Raw genomic sequence first — 15,957 nt, forward strand, 5'->3', positions numbered from 1 at the left:
CTTATTTTATGTCTTTTTACCACATAAAAATGCTGTATTTTAAAAACAAAACTGTAACCTTTTAACTGGCTCAAATATAGTATCACCTGGTTTTTACTTGGCAAAGTTGACATGACTCTTAACAACCATAGATATACATATATATGTGCACATGTTTACATTTTCACCAGAGAGAAAAAAATACTCCTTTTAAAAGGCATGCCGAGGTTGCAAGCAATCAATTGAAGTCTTACATATTAAACAAGGTGCCACAACATTAAAGACACAAACAAAGGGAGCTTCTTGTACAGTTTGGTCAGCTAAAGGAAATAATTTTTCTTATCATGAACCTTGAATTTAATAAGCCATATGGATCCTACAACAGAAATGGGCAACAAGCCCCTAAGTTAGTAACAAATTTAAACAGGCAACCAAGGAGAGGGCGGAGGAAGAAAGGGTTTTACCCACGGTGGGGGCTCCTCCCTGAGGTCCTGCCATACCAAGATGTAGGTGACCTGCCCTCTCATCTGGGGCGGAAGATGATGTTCTTAACTGCTAAGATGAGGGGAAGGTGGAAAGTCCCCTCTGGTGGCCATCCCACAGAAAAAGTAGGCCACTCAGTCGAGCAGAAATCCTGCCATTTACTCTTCTTGACCTGCAAGGAGAGATTGTGAGCCCTCTTCCGCACCTCCGACCAATGGTCGAGGGTGAGGGACAATGGGGATGAAGTCGACTGTCCCATGATGTTCTATAGTCACAGGGCGGTTAACGCAAGCGTGATACAACAAATAACCAATCACAACACCCACAACACACAGGACAAACAGGCCGGCCACCTCACTCTCACGCATCAGTTTCACACCAAACGAGTCACCTTAGGGGGTGCCTCCAGATTGGCCCAGATGGACCACAGATTGGGAATGAAATTCCCCAAACGAGTCACCTCAGAGGGTGTCTCCGAATTGGCCCGGACGGACCACAGATTGGGAATGAAATTCCCCAAACCGATAGGAAAATCCTATTGCAAACGGTGAGTCACAGAAAACCATGTGGGGCGTCCCCCGGTCACCAGAGAACAGAGAACAGATAACAGATAACAAAAACAGGTAACAAAAATTGCCCCTAGATCGGAGCCGTTTGGCTCGGGGCGTAAAATACCGGTAGATTGATCCTCAGAGTAAAAATAAGAAGCGACCGGTCGTACTCACTCACCGCAGAGCCATTGAGGTCACCTCCCGTGAGACGTGCCATCTCGCTGGGGCCTCCAAGATGTTAGGGCCGACGCCGCAGTGAAAGAGACCCCAAGGACTCAACTCTTGGTGAGGGAAAAAAGTTTATTTCCATGCGCATGGGGTCCTCCAGGCAAACGAGTGCAGAGGGCCTCGAGGGGAATTTGTGCAGGGTTTTTAAGGGCACAAGCGGGAAGCAAGCAGGTTTACAGAAGCAGATCGCATTGGTTAATTTTGAACGGCGCAGGACTTGGCAGATGCTGATTCGAGGGGTCTGGGGCTGAGTAACCATGGAGACCGAGAGTCCTGGTCTAATCTAGCACATTCCTTTACTTATCTTTATCTTTACAGAGGACAGATCATCTTGTGGTTAATGACTAGCAGATGCATTCCTTCCTGTCCTGCCCCGATATCTCAAGGAGGATTTAGGGAGTGACACATTCCTTACTGCTCTGTTCTATAGCTCAGGGGGGGGGGGTTACATTACAAACGGGGAGTCGATTCTCTCATACCCACATACTTCTTACAGGCACTGTCTTTTTTGCAGGTGGTAGATACTGTTCATATCACCAGAGTAATTTCTCCGGGATATAAATTCCTGGTTCATGAGCATGAGGTCTCCAGGGAATTTAGCTATGGGAAGGAGATTTCGGTTTGTTAGGCCTGTGATGGATCGTTCCAGTGTTTGTATGGGAAGAAAAGGCTTGCAATCATGTGGTTGGCATGGAAAATACGTTTTTGCTTCTTCTGACTTGAAAATGACATTCATTTTTATTTTTTGTCTTGTGACCTTGCTCTCTCCCTCTTTTTTCTCCTCCTGCTTGATATTATCACTGTCAGAACTGTCCCCATCTTTTCTCCCATTGCCCTTTGCTGTTGGGTGCACAAACATGGATGTCCTGAGTCTCTCAGCATAGGAGGAAACCTGCTTATTCTCTAAGGCTCTGGCCAACTGCATTCTTTCCACGTGCTTCTTGATATTGATCTTCTCCCGCTCGGGCATTTTGAACTCCTCAGCAGGCACAATTACTTGTGCAGTCCATAATTTTTTTACAGGTCCACTCATAGCACATGGAGGGGAAGGTTGATTTTTACATTCCATTGCCTGTTTGCAGTCTGGAGACAGAAGCCTCAGGTCCCTCACCATTTTCCGTTCTTCCTCTTGTTTGGAAGCCAAAAACCTTCTTGTGGCTTTAGTATGAACACCACCTAGACGCTGATAGTGGGAAGGGGATTGTTAAAATATTCATGCACAGAGACAGGTAGACCTCCCAGAATTAGCTAGTGGTTGGTTCTCCCTACATTTCTGTGATGATGTGACCTTCATGTGATGTGAACATGGTGGACCTTCTGGGTCAGTTGAGCTTGGGTTCAAATCCTTACTATCCTCTTATGTACTATGAATTTGCAAGAATATTATTGACTTTAAAGAGCCATTTGAAGCCTTCACAAGACCATGTCTGAGAAAGCAATGAATATAAGATCAGGGCTCAAAAGAGACCATTTCTATCATCTGTAATTACTTAACATTATGTTCCTAATTGGGACTTTTAAATAAGAGAGTACTATATTTTGCTGTGTAAGTGTGGAATCCACCAGCAGACCAAGGCAACTAGAGTCTTCTGTTGGGAGACTTCTTTATTGTCAGTGGGTTTGGAATTGAGGGCCTTCCAGCTCACTGGCAGGCATCAGGGAGGCCTCTCTTAAGTGTAAATTCTCGGCCACTTACCAGGATCTCTTTTTCCAAGGGGGAGTACTTTCCTAGGGCAATGCGAGGGTCTGATTTGTTGAATTTGGTGCAGATCCTGCAAGCAGGGAGGTAGGTGAATTAGAACTCTGGAAAGGGTCTGTCTAGTTGTCAGAGTCCAAAAATCCAAGAGTGTAGCTTTCCATTAAGCAGGCTAAGGCCAGCTCTACATGGCCTAGAAGCACAGGCCACACTCACCCCAGTGGTAACGCAGGACGCTGGTGCTCTTGACAACACACAGAGGCTTGATGTAAGTGGTAACAGTTGTCATTAAGGATTTTGACTAACTTTCCATTCTTGTTTGACTTGCTCTCTTCAGTGTCCCTTTCTTTGGCCCCTGAATGTCCAGCCCTCTGTGTTCCAACCCTTGACAACCATTTTTCCATTTCTGATGATACTCCAGCAACAGGCTTGGATGAGAGGTGTTAATGACTGGAGTTTATTTCTCCGACACTTCAATGGAAACCCAAAGGACAGTCACAGCATTTGCTGCATCACAATTGGCCCACCTGGTAGCTATTGTGAGGTCTGCAAGGTATTAAGTGATTCACTGAGGGGGAAGAAGACATAGATCCTCAGACTGGCAGGTTGGAGCCCAGGGAGGAGAAGGGGCAGAGTATGGCTGGAAGGTCATCTCACTTCTCAGTTCTTATGGGATGAAGAAGACTTTTTGCCAATAACTAAAGACCAGCGTCCCCAGCCCCTGGAATTTTCTTGCCTCTCTAGCATTTAGTGCTTCCTGCTCGATCAGTGCTACTCTGGGAACAACCATCTAAACTACAGCTCATGGTTCCCTCTGTGTGGATCACCTCTCTGCCCCTTGGCAACTTGTTTGTCTCTCAGCCTAGTGTGACTGCTACCTGTTCTGAAGTCCTTGCTGAATGAAAAGTCCACTGGTTCAGGTCCTCATAGTACTTCCTATACTGTGCTGTGGTGCTTGGCCATACGCTGATTTGATCGTCAAATGAGTCTGTCTCTCACTCTACTGATTTGACTACTTTTACAATCTCATGAAGTTGTTTCCTTATCTCAGTTGCTATCCTCTCAGAGGTATGTTGTTGTTACCCCCCCCAAGAAAACAAGGCCTCATGAGATGAAAAACAGGGCAAGACAGTGACGTCTTTTTAAAAGAAGCACTTTTATTTTAGCTGGCCCAGCGACATAGTGCAGATGGAATTTACAAAGCTGTGCAACTGAGTCAGAATTTTGACTGATTTTTATAGTTCATTTATGATTAGTTCATTGATCATTAAGTACATAGTGATGAGAAACAGAAACAAGGTGGGCCTTTGTTCCCCTTTGCTTGAGGCCACCCATTTCACAGTGGGTGGTTAGCCAATTCATAGTCCTTGGTCTGCCAATTCCAGGAACATTTATCTCTCATAAAGGGAACAATGGTTGACGCAGCATCATTTGTCTCTTACAAGGGGAACAAAAGTTGACACAGCAAACAGGTTACTAAGGTGGGGGGAAACAATGCAGAACAGCATGATGACACGGTCAGTTAATTTATAACAAATTCATAATGTGGTCAGTGCTCCAGGTACATGGTTACTAGGGCAATAAGCATAGAGCATAACATTCCCCACTGATTTCTGTCAGTGAGCCAATGCTCATGGAGTTTTCAAGCAGAGGTATCTGTTCATAAACTTGTGTCTTTAAAATCATGAGTTTTATAGTTTGAACCCAATCTTGGACATAATTTACTGATTTGTTTATAATGCAAGGTCCAATTGTTAAACAGGTAAATAAGAATAACAGAGGTCCAGGGGCTGCTGTGATTAACATTGTCAACCAGGGAGATAGAGAAAACCATCATTTAAATCAATTCTGTTCAGCTTGTCTGGCTTGTTCTCATTCCTGTAGCTGCCTTTTAAGGCTGGTGATACTTTGTCAGATAACCCCAGAATAACTGGCATACAAGCAACAATTTTTTCCTACTGCCAGACAGAGGCCTCCTTCCTTCAGGAACAGGAGATCTAGACCCCACCGGTTTTACAAAACCATCTCAGCCAGTGAACTTAAAGAATCATCTAATTTGGAGACAGAGTCACTGAGGGCTGCTAGATCTTGGTCAATGAGTGCACTTAATGAGTGTCTATAATTTTGGTCTCTATTAGGCTGGACATTTTTAAACCTATTAACCTTATTATCTCAATTTCCAGTAATACGGGTAATAGTACAGGATTTCTATTCACTCGGACCGGACTCTTTAAGTCAAAGCTAGGGAACAAGTGACTCCTACCATTATCTCCAGAGTACCAATACACTTGGGGAAAGATATGGACTAATATGCAAAGCTCAGGGCCATGGGTGAACAGGTGATGCATGGAACAAGGAGTTATACCAGAAGTACAGGCAAACCAGGCTCCATTGGGAGCAACAAGGTGCTGATTGGCAGGATAAGAAAAAGTATAAATCGAGGCTGAAGAGGTAAGATTACAGAGCACAGCATAAGGGGAACTGTGCAAGGAGTAGGAGGCAGAGTAAACACAGGCTCCTGGAGTACCCTGTACATTGTCCAGTATGAGCAGGGGCCTCGCATCCCACCAACAAGTGGTGTTATCTGCACAGGAATTTAAAAGCTGATTTGCCATAAGCAATGTCCAGAGGCAAGAAGGGGTCTAGAGATGGCACAAAAATCTCAAAGGGCAAAAAGGTCTCAAGAACAGGAAGTCTAGTGGAGGAGAACAGAAGATGAGGTCTCCCGAGTGAGGAAAAGGTAACAACCCCCTTTATTTTCCTGTCAAGGAGATACAGATTCACAACCCCAATGTCTACAAAAATATTTTGTCTCTATGGACTGTGAACACCTGTGATGAGAGGCTGGCTGTTGCTTTTGGGGGCAAAGATACCAGCCAGTGGACTGTAATTTTTTTTGACTATGTAGGTCCCTGCAAGTCTCTATTAGCAACCAGTCATGCAGCATGGCATGTGGACTGAACAACATTTTCTTTTGTCTAATTTTTGCTGGGATGCTATTTAATAGGGCACATAAATCTATCTTAATTATCCCATAGATAGTAGCATTGGCTATCAATAATTCACCAGTGAAATAGTAATTTTCCAAGTTCCAAACATTATATGGATTATGAGGTATCTTCTTGAGGTCTCCATAAGGAAGAACACATAAGAGCAAAATTATTGGATACATTTGGCAATTTTAAGTTTTAAAGAGTCCTTGGAACAACAGTCCACTTATCTGTAGGTTGCTTCATTTTGACATTCTCTTGGGTTCCTCCCAACAAGTTGGTTATGTGGCACCAGGCACTTCCCACGTTGGCTGCCTCTAGGCAGTGTAGGAGGATGGGACAGGCACCTGGGTTCCTCTTTTAATTCCAGACTTACAGGGAGGTAGCAGAGTGTGGAGCAGGCTTCTCTAGAACTATGTAGCTACACTGGGGCTTTGCTGATGATCAGGGGTGCGAGGGGGTGGAGCTGCTTCTTTCAGCCTGTGTGTCTACACTGGGACTCCCTCGATGGAGGCAGATACAGGGGTGTGTTTGTCTGATTCTGCTAGTGACTGATGGCAACCTGAGGGAGCCAAGGGTCTCCAATGGTGGCCTACAGATGCCCAGGGCTTACCTAGCTGTGTGTCCCTGCTCCTGCTGGCTGCCTGCAGGAAGGAGCTTTCTGGGCAGCTCCCTGAAGGTGAAGGTGCATTGGCTGGTTCTCTCTGCCCACACTGGCCACCTGTAGGATGTGGCCTTTTGGTAGCGGTGCACAGCAGGCAGAGGTGGATCTTCTGGCTCTCTCTGCTGGCCCTGAGCAGGCAGAGGAAAGGGCCTTCCGGTGGCAGTGCCTGGCAGGCAGAGGAAGATTGCCTGGTTCTCTCTGCCCACACTAGGCATGCGGAGGGAAGGGCCTTCCGATGGTGGCACCCAGCAAGTAGAGGTGGGTCTTCTCCTGGTTCTCTCTCCTGTCGCTCTACTGAAAGCAGGTACCAGCGGTACCTTATTCCTTACCATGTACTTGCTTAGCACAGGGACTGGTGTGGAACAGATGTCCAGTTTGCTGGCAATAAACAATTGTCCTGGGTTCCTGGTTAAAGCCAAGGTCAGGAATGCTGCTGGTGGGAATGAATATTATCATAACCTCTGTCAAAGATAATTTGGTAATATATATCATAAATTACCTTATCCTTTGACTAAATTACAGCTGCAAAACTAGATAAGTACAAGGTTCAGAATGCAGACTCATTTGGAGTAATGAGCCTAATGATAAATTCAAACGTCAATTTATTCAGGATTGGCCAGAGAGCTATGCCACTTTACAGTGGAATACTGCATAAACACATAGTGCTACAGGAATAAAAGACTGAGAAAGGCAGATCTGTGTTTATGTGGAACTAAACCTAAGAAATAATGTTACTTGTAAAAAGTAAGGTGAAAATATATTGTAAACCCAAATATCAAGTTCAGTCATTCAAGTACTGTAATCCTCTTTCTAGTTTTTCTCACAATCCAAAAAGTTATATTTGTAACCCTATCGAGACATTTATTGGAATCCCAGTAAATTAATTCCAATCTACCACCACTATTGCAATCCACAGCGAGAGTAAAGACACCAAGATATATTCCAAGTTATAGGCAGCCAAGGGGTCCTAAACCCAATCCTCATGACGTGATGACATGTGGACAAAGGGCTTGATCCTAGGCCTCTCCTAGCATTTATTATCTTGTGAAGAAGGAGGTGACTCAGGGATGAGTGATAGTCAGGATGGCGGGAATTATGTGAGTAACTTGAGCTGGCTGGCCAGATGCAAGATCTGCAGCTTTGTAAATTGCAGATCTAAAGGTATGCAGAAGGCTCAATTTACATAATCCAATTAAGGTAGCAGTGGAATTGCTTTGGGGGCTATGGAGAGAAGGAAATACTCTAGCCAGCTTTTTACATATTAGTATAAGGAAATGAGTCTCCAAATAAAGTCACAGGAATTGTTTTGGATTCAAAGGGAGTCACTGAAGTTGTCTCCCACAAAAATGTGCATAAACTGTTGGCTACCTGATTGTGCAGAGGAGGAAAAAATAAGCATGTATATTTAGTTGCCTAACAATAGGATAATATACATAAAACAATAAAAACAGCTGCATGAGGAACATGCGGCAGATGAGGAAGCTTGAGGAGTGAGCCTATATTGTCTTGAATTTACATTGTTACGTGTTTGAAAAAGTTAAAACAGTAAAGTGAAAAAGCAGTTTGGGAGAGAGCTTTCCATGTGGTCTCTGATTAATAATGATCCCCAGACTTAGCTGTGACTCTACCACAAGCCCACGATTTGTGAAAATGTGTAGATTTTGTCCAACGCTCAGATCTGAATCACCTGAAGTACAGACGTGCTCCTGGTACCCAAACAGATGTCCAGCACAGTTGTGGACCTGGAAACCAGCGGGGCCTCTGAGAAGCACAGAATGCCTCTGACACTGCAGGCACTGCCTTTCCCACTGGTGCCACTGGCAGCTGCGGACTCAAAGGGAACTTGCGTGATCACACACACCTACAGCACTGCACGTATGCAACAAACGTTTGGGACACAGCCACTGCCTCAGTGAATGACACATGAAAGAGTGCTATCTTCTCTTCAAATCTTTGCAAAACTGTCCAGTAATATACTCATAAGATAATATGATGCCAAACATGTTGCATATGATCGTCATGCTGTAAATATACAAATATGCAAGAAAGAAAAAGACCAGAAGGAAAAACACAGGGATATCAGTGTCTATTACAGCCTATGGCCAGGCCAGGCTGGTGGTATACCAGTAGTCTGATCAGCTCCAGCTGTCCACATGGAGAAGGCATGGCCCCATGCCAACAGGAACAGGCGGATGGATATGGTGTTGGCTTGATCTGATCATTAAAATGTAATGTGTTAAAATGTCACAGTGTAGCCCATAAATAGGTACAATTACTATATGTCAGCTTAAAATAAGATATGTCTTAGAAAAAAGAGAGAAGTGTGCCATGGTCAGGTCTGGGTGCCCCAGGATCCAGAAAGGAGGGTGAGAGCAGGCTTGTCAGGGAGGGATGTCGCTTTGGCAGCTGGTCTCAGCACTGTGGGAAACCAATGTTTCTCACACCCAGTTCCACAGACTTCTGCTTTATCTTACTTCCTTGTCTCGTTTTCTCTTTTTCCATTCCCAGGCTCTGTGCTTTTGTTTTATTTTAAAGATCTCTCCCCCAGTCATTTTCACATCGCTTTACTCTTGAGGTTTACCTAGCTTTGTCTTGAGTTTTAGTTAGGATTACCAACTTCATCTACTACTTCGCTTTCTAATTTTCCACTTTAATTTCCTCTCATTTTTATCTTGTATCTTTTAGTGTCTTTTTTTCCTTGAGTAATTATCTTTTATATATCGTTCATCTATTTATCATACAGTATTATAAATACTTTTATCTATTTATTAGTCAGGGTTCTCCAGAGAAAAAGGATACAATGAGAGATTTATTTTAGGGAATTGGCTCATGTGATTGTAGAGGTAGATAAGTATGAAATCCACAGAATGGGTCAGCAGGCTAGAGACCTAGGGAGGAGCCAGCATCAAAGTTCAAATCCAAAAGCCTTCAGTTGGCAGAATTTCCTGCTGTTAAGGGGAGGTCAATCTTTTGTAAAATTTAGTCCTTCAACTGATTGGACAAAGCCCACTCACACCATAAAGTAATCTTTCCACTCAAAGCCTGATTTAAATGTTAAACTTATTAAAAACACACTCACAGAAACATTCAGAATAATAGATCAGGCCAAATATCAAGGCCTAGCCAAGTTCACATATAAAATTGGTCACAGCTACTTACATTTATTGACTTTTTCATGATTATCAGAAATATTTTTTATAATCTTTAAAAACTGGGCTATTAGATTTGACATAATTTTGCCCAGTTTTTCAGCTATGTATTAACAGAGTCATATGGTATGCATTCTTTGGTGTCTTCTCTTTAAAAATGCTTTCAATACTCTTACTATTGACACATTGGCTTCAGTCCTCTCATTTTCATTGTTGCTTAGCATGATTGCCTTATGAGTCTTCAATCAGTCTTCTCTTGTTTCAAGGGAGCTGTTTCTGATTTGGGGAGCATTCTGGCACATGTCTCCTTGGGTTACATTCAGGCTATTTGGTTAGGTATTTATCTGGGGTTGGAATGCTGGGTATAGCTTCAATTTTACTAGAAAATTTTCACCTCTATTCCAAAATGTCTCCAGTAATTCACAGCCTGAAAATTCCCATTGGTCCTCATTCTGTAAACCCAGGTGGATATGTGGAGGCACTTGTGTGACTTTATTATGGATTTTACTGGTTACAAACAAGGGCTTGGGGATGCAGCCAATGGTAGAGAGCTGGCCTAGTGTGCACAAGACCCTGAGTTCAATCCCCAGTACCACAAATAAAATGAAATAAAAATTAGCTGAAGAGTGCACTGAGTTTGAGGTCAGCCTGGGCTACACAGTAAATTCAAGGCCAGGTTGAACATAAACAACAACAACAACAAACAAACAAATGAGGTTGAACTTTTTGTTAGCTATTGAGATTATCCTTTGTTAAATGTCTATTTAAATTTCTTGTTTATTAATTTTCTGCTTTCTATTTTATACATAGGACTTTTAAAATATATTCTTGTTCATTAAATATGCTGCAAATATTTTATCCTATTTTGTGACATACCTTTCTACTTTCTTAAAGATGTCTTTTGGTGAATGGAAGTTCTTACTGTACGCTGGTGGCATTTTATCAGTCTTTCCCCTACTGGTGAGTGCTTTTCATGTCTTGTTTAAGAAACTGACTTACTTCAAGGAAGAATGATATTCTCTCATACTTAAAAGTGTTTAATTAACTTTTCAATAATTGTAGCAATATAATATATGTAATGTTTTTTCAATCTAGTTTTCTTTATGTATATGTTCCAGTTTATTTTTATAATGGTTGTCACACACACACACACACACACACACACACACACACACACACACACCCCTTCCTGCCTCCTTCACAGCTGTCTGTAAAGCCATCGCCTGGGCTCTGGCTCCCCCTGGTGGATTAAGAACAACACCTAAATGAGATTCATCAGGGACAAACAGGGAGTGGGTGATGGCTGGTACCTCGGATTTGGGGCTGAAGAAAAGCAGTTACTCAGAGGCCAAGGCAAAAGATAAAAGTGATACAGGGTGATAAATGACAAGGCAACCCAGCTGGACTGACCTCGAGCTTAGAGGGTAGGAGAGGGGTAACCTGTCGCAGTGGACCTGGATACCCACCTGCCCGGGCAAGGGGGCCAGGGAGGGAGCGAGGCAGCCCCTCCCCCCAAGAGGCGCTGGATGATTCATAAACCCTGTCATGCTTCCTTCCTACCGGGCGCTGCGACGTCCGATGACTCCGACCCAAGGACTCAAAACTGCAAACAGCCGTCCCAGGTAAAATCCTGGCCCAGAACCTGCACTCAGCGAGACACCTGGGGGGAGGTTTCCCCAATACAGACAATTTTAATAATGCTACTAATAATAGCAACAATAAAGCACCTGTTTCTCCCACATGTGACCACAGTGCGGTGCATGGAGCAATCAGAGTCCTCCCTGCGCTTGGCAGTGGCCTCCAACAGATGGAGAGGACAAGTAGTAATGCCTGGCGGAGAAGGGCAGAAGGAAGAGAAAATCTGGTCTGCAACAGAGAACGACGGCCCCATGTGGTGGCTGGCACATGCCTCTAATTCCAGCATTTGGGAGGCTGAGGCAGGAGGATCGCAGTGAGTTTGAGACCAGCCTAAATTAGAGCAAGAACCTGTCTCAAAAAATCTTAAAAAAAAAAAAAAAGGAAGAAAGAAAGAAAAAAAAAAAAAAAAAGAAAAGAAAAAAAGGAAACAACTCAGTGAACCGGAAGCGGGAGGGAGAATGAGCGCCCTCTCGTGGTTTCTGTGGGCGGAGTTGAAACAGACAACGGTGATCAGAACCTGGGAGAGCAGCCTTCAGGCCACTTAAGAAATACGCAAGAAAAACCTGTGAAGGGAAGAAAACCTGTGTAAAGGTTTTGTTCTGTTCTATGTTTGTTTTTCTTTCTATTCAGCTTTTATTTCCATACTCTTCTTTCTTTTGATACTTCTTTGTTGGTGTTAGATATTTGCAGTACTTTTAAGTTTCAAGCCTTACCATTTTGAGCTGCTTTTTTGTTGAGTGTGCTCTCTCTCCTTTCAACTCCCTGCATTATGCTTAGTCCTGCCCTACTCTCACTTCCTTACCTTCTTTTTTATTTTCTTCTTTTGAAACAAGGTCTCACCGTCCAGTTCAGCTGGCCTTGACCTCACTGTGTAGCCCAGACTGGCCTGGAAATCAGCCACCCTCCACCGCAGCCTCCTGAGTGCCTGGACTGCAGGCACGCACCACCACGCCCAGCCTCACTTCCTGGCCTCCCCCTTCTATGTAAAGGCATAAATAAGAGACCATAACAGTGCATTAGAGAACCAGAATTAACCAGTGCCATAAATTAAACAGTATGATTTGATTTAAGGTCATGGCCGGTTACTCCTTCACAAAATTGAGCTTAGAGAAACTGAACAAAACTACCAGCAAGCATCAGCACCAGCAGGCTCAGTCTCCTTCAGTCTCTGCACATTGCTCCCCAGCTGTATGCAGCCTCTTGACTTCATAGATATGTTCCCAATGTCCCTTGTACCAGCCCGTTACCTCCGGTAGAAAGTAACTCCAACAGTCTGACTTGCCGTCTGTTTTCTGTCTACCCACTGGTGAATGTCTTATCTTCCTCTCTTCACATTGACATAGTCCCTCCAACTTACCCTTCCTTTCCACAGGCTTACACTTCATGCATTCCAGTACAACATAGTCTATAAAGTACGGTATTGACCAAAGGTTGAAGTCATCAAAGTAACTTTTAATGTTTTAATGTTTATGGTTGATGTAAGCTCAATCCTGTTGACATTGTTATAACTGACAGAAAGTGTCTCTTTATAACATGCTGACAGAGTCCAACCTAATTAGGCAGAAAAGGGTGAGCAATGTCTCTAGACAAACAAAGCCATGAGCACATCACTGGAAAACAAGTTCTAAGGAAAGTTATCTTCATATCAATAACAATATCAATGTTTCCTCATTGTATTTGACCTTTATTCTCAGCTCACAAAGGAAAAACAAGTGTGTGTGTGTGTGTGTGTGTGTGTATCAATATGCAAAAAGGGAACAAAAAGCCCCCAAAGTCTCCCAGCTCTCCAAAAGTAGATCCAAGGAGCACCAATGGAGAAGAAACCAAATATCACATAGCACAGGTTTATGAGAAGATTAAAGAATACCTAGAGAAACTCAGCAAGCTCAAAGAGGAAATGACCTTGTCACAGAGTAAGTTAAGGAAGAAATAAGACAGCTCTAGAATTAAACAATATGCCAATAAAATGTATGAGAACAGTGCATCACAATGAAAGCAATCCTAAAAGATTTATGTTGTGAATGCCCACATCAGAAAAAGAGTAACCCCAGATAAATAACCTAATGATGCAAGGTCCTAGAAAAACAAGAACAATCCAGTTTTGGAACTTTTGGTACAAGGAAGAAAAATAATAAACATCAGAGCAGTGAATCCATGAATTGAGCTGTTTGTTTATTTGAAAAAATAGACAAACCCTTAGCCATTATTACCAAAAAAGGAATGAAAACATGCCAAATCAATACAATTAGAAATGAAAAAGGTGAAGTCACAAAGGGCACCACTGAAATCTAGAAGATGGTTAGTAACTACTTCACAAATCTGTATGCCAATAAATTGGAGAACTCAGAAGAAATGGATAGATTCCTAGATACATATGAATTACCAAAATGGAACCAAAAGATTTAAAACCATTAAATAATGCAATAATTGGTGATGTAATTGAGGCCAGAGTAAAAAAGACTACCAACTAAGAAATCCCAGGTCCTTATGGATTCACTGTGAAATTTAGAAGAACTTCAGAGAAAATGCAATGCCAATAGTCCTGTAACTCTTGAATGAAAATGCAAGAAAGTGAATACTCCTAAAGTCATTCCTGGAAGCAAGCATTACTCTGATACCAAAACCAGAAAAGGATCCAGCCAAGTAATAAAAGGTATAGGTCAATCTCTTCTGTGAATAGAAATGCAACAAGATTCTCAACAAGGCACAGGCCAAAAAAATGCAGCAAATCCTTGTTCATATATAAGCTTCATCCCAGAGTTCAACATATGCAAGTCAATTAAGGTGATAGTTCACATAAACAGAAGCAATGACAAAAATCTCATAATCATTCAACAGACACAGAAAATAGTTTGACAAAATTTAAGATCCATTTATGCTAAAAGAAATCCCTGAAAAAAATAGAGGTAAAAGAACTCTATCTCAATCTGATAATAGCCATTAATGAAAAATTAATGACAACCTCTTATCAAAAGGGAAGATAATGAAAGCTGTTTCTCAAAAATCAGGAATAAGATGAGGATGTCTACTATCAACATAGTTCTCAAAATATTAGCTGGAGAATTCAGGCAACACAAAGAAAGAAATAAAAGGTATATATAAAAGGAAGAAATAAAATTATAATTATGTGTAGATGACATGATCTTTTACATAGAAGTTCCAAAAAATTCCAACAAAAGGCTCCTAGAATTAATAACCAAATTTAGTAGCATAGCAGGATATAAAAGTACCACACTAAAATCGACAGCATTCCTGTACACCAATATTGAACTCCTTGAGAAGGACATTAGGAAGATAATAAAATCTGCAATAGCCCTGAGAAAAATGACACATTTAGGTAGTAATCCAACCAAGGAAGTAAAAGACCTCTACAATGAAAACTACAGTACTCTGGAAAAGAAGACTGAAAAACACATCAAAAAATGGAAATATATACCTATTCCTGGAAAGGCAGAATTCATATAGTTAAAATGGCCATATTCCAAAACTGATTGATAGATTTTTCCAGTTTTTTTTATTTTGAAGAGATTAAAACCAAATAAAATAAAACAATAAATTCAGTCAAAACAATGCACATGATACATGACTTTAAAACAAAGTACAAGGAAATCAATAATGGCTACCATAATGCCTTTTGTTGTCTTCAAAGAATTGCCAATATCATCAGGCATAATAAAATCAAACAACATAGAACAGAATAAAACCAGTAAAAACAAAACAATGGAAACAGTACAGGACTTCAAAACAGGATAGTGGTAAAACCACAGAGAGCACCATAACGCATCTTGTTATCTTCAGAGTAGCTGCCGATACCGTCAGACACCATACAGTCAAACAAAGCAGAATAAAACCAGTCAGAACAAAACAATGAAAGCAATACAAGGCTTCAAAGCAAGCTAATATGAAACTTAAAAAATGGCTACTGTAATATATTTTGTTATCTTTGAAACATGCCATCAAATATAATAAAATTAGACAAACCGAAACAGAGTAAAACCAAACTAAACAGAACGATGAAGGCAATATTGGTTTTAAATCATGATAACAGAGTAACAATGGCCACTGCCTTCCCTTTTTAGAGACTTCCTCCCTTTTCATTTTCACAGGATGTACTGTGCATTTTGGATCCCACTATGTCCTTTAGTTTTTAAAGTAGAGAGATAACACAATGTTCACCTATGTGACTCTGAACCATTTCACCCATGAGCATGATCTCACGTTGTATCCATTTACATACACGAGCACAAGGTTTTCTTTCTTTATAACTGAGTAGCTTTCCATTGTATGAAAGTGCCATGGTTTTTTCTTAACTAGTCTGCAGCTGATGGGAAGCTACCCCCACTTCTTTCTGGTTCCCTGTCACATGGAGCATTGTTCTCTCTCTTTTGATTTTTCAGTATATGAACCCCCTTTTGGGTTAAATGTATTTCTTGTATAAAGCATACTGATGCACACTGTCTCCTGATCCACTCTGCCTGTGGGGGCTCCCTGCTGTTAACCAGTTCAGTAGAGATGGCAGCCAGCCCTGCTTGCACTCTGAAAACCATCATCTTAGATCTCTGCTGGCAACCATCCAGGA

At 41.9% G+C, this 15,957-nt stretch overlaps 1 protein-coding gene across 1 annotated transcript; it reads right to left on the reverse strand.

The window, feature by feature from the left end:
* Nucleotides 1-1,329: 1,329 nt before the first annotated feature.
* Nucleotides 1,330-3,387, reverse strand: CUNH10orf120 (chromosome unknown C10orf120 homolog). Its single transcript, XM_063244885.1, has 3 exons — nucleotides 3,154-3,387; nucleotides 2,938-3,013; nucleotides 1,330-2,424 (listed from the first exon to the last, which is right to left on the reverse strand). The coding sequence occupies exons 1-3, from the start codon at nucleotides 3,339-3,341 to the stop codon at nucleotides 1,732-1,734; spliced, it is 957 nt and encodes a 318-aa protein (XP_063100955.1). The 5' UTR covers nucleotides 3,342-3,387; the 3' UTR covers nucleotides 1,330-1,731.
* Between the last annotated feature and the right edge of the window lie 12,570 nt (nucleotides 3,388-15,957).

This window comes from Cavia porcellus, unplaced genomic scaffold, assembly GCF_034190915.1.
Source record: "Cavia porcellus strain 051 isolate PalLab524CR breed Dunkin Hartley unplaced genomic scaffold, mCavPor4.1 scaffold_2, whole genome shotgun sequence".
Lineage (NCBI taxonomy): Eukaryota > Metazoa > Chordata > Mammalia > Rodentia > Caviidae > Cavia > Cavia porcellus.

Bases quoted from the DNA above. Each gene is read 5' to 3' on its own strand.
- CUNH10orf120 (XM_063244885.1), bottom strand. From the start codon at position 3,341: ATGGAAAAATGGTTGTCAAGGGTTGGAACACAGAGGGCTGGACATTCA. The intron at 3,014-3,153 runs GTGAGTGTGGCC...CCCTGCTTGCAG, and splicing joins CGTCCTGCGTTACCACTGGG to GATCTGCACCAAATTCAACA. The intron at 2,425-2,937 runs GTAAGTGGCCGA...TCCCACTATCAG, and splicing joins CCTTGGAAAAAGAGATCCTG to CGTCTAGGTGGTGTTCATAC.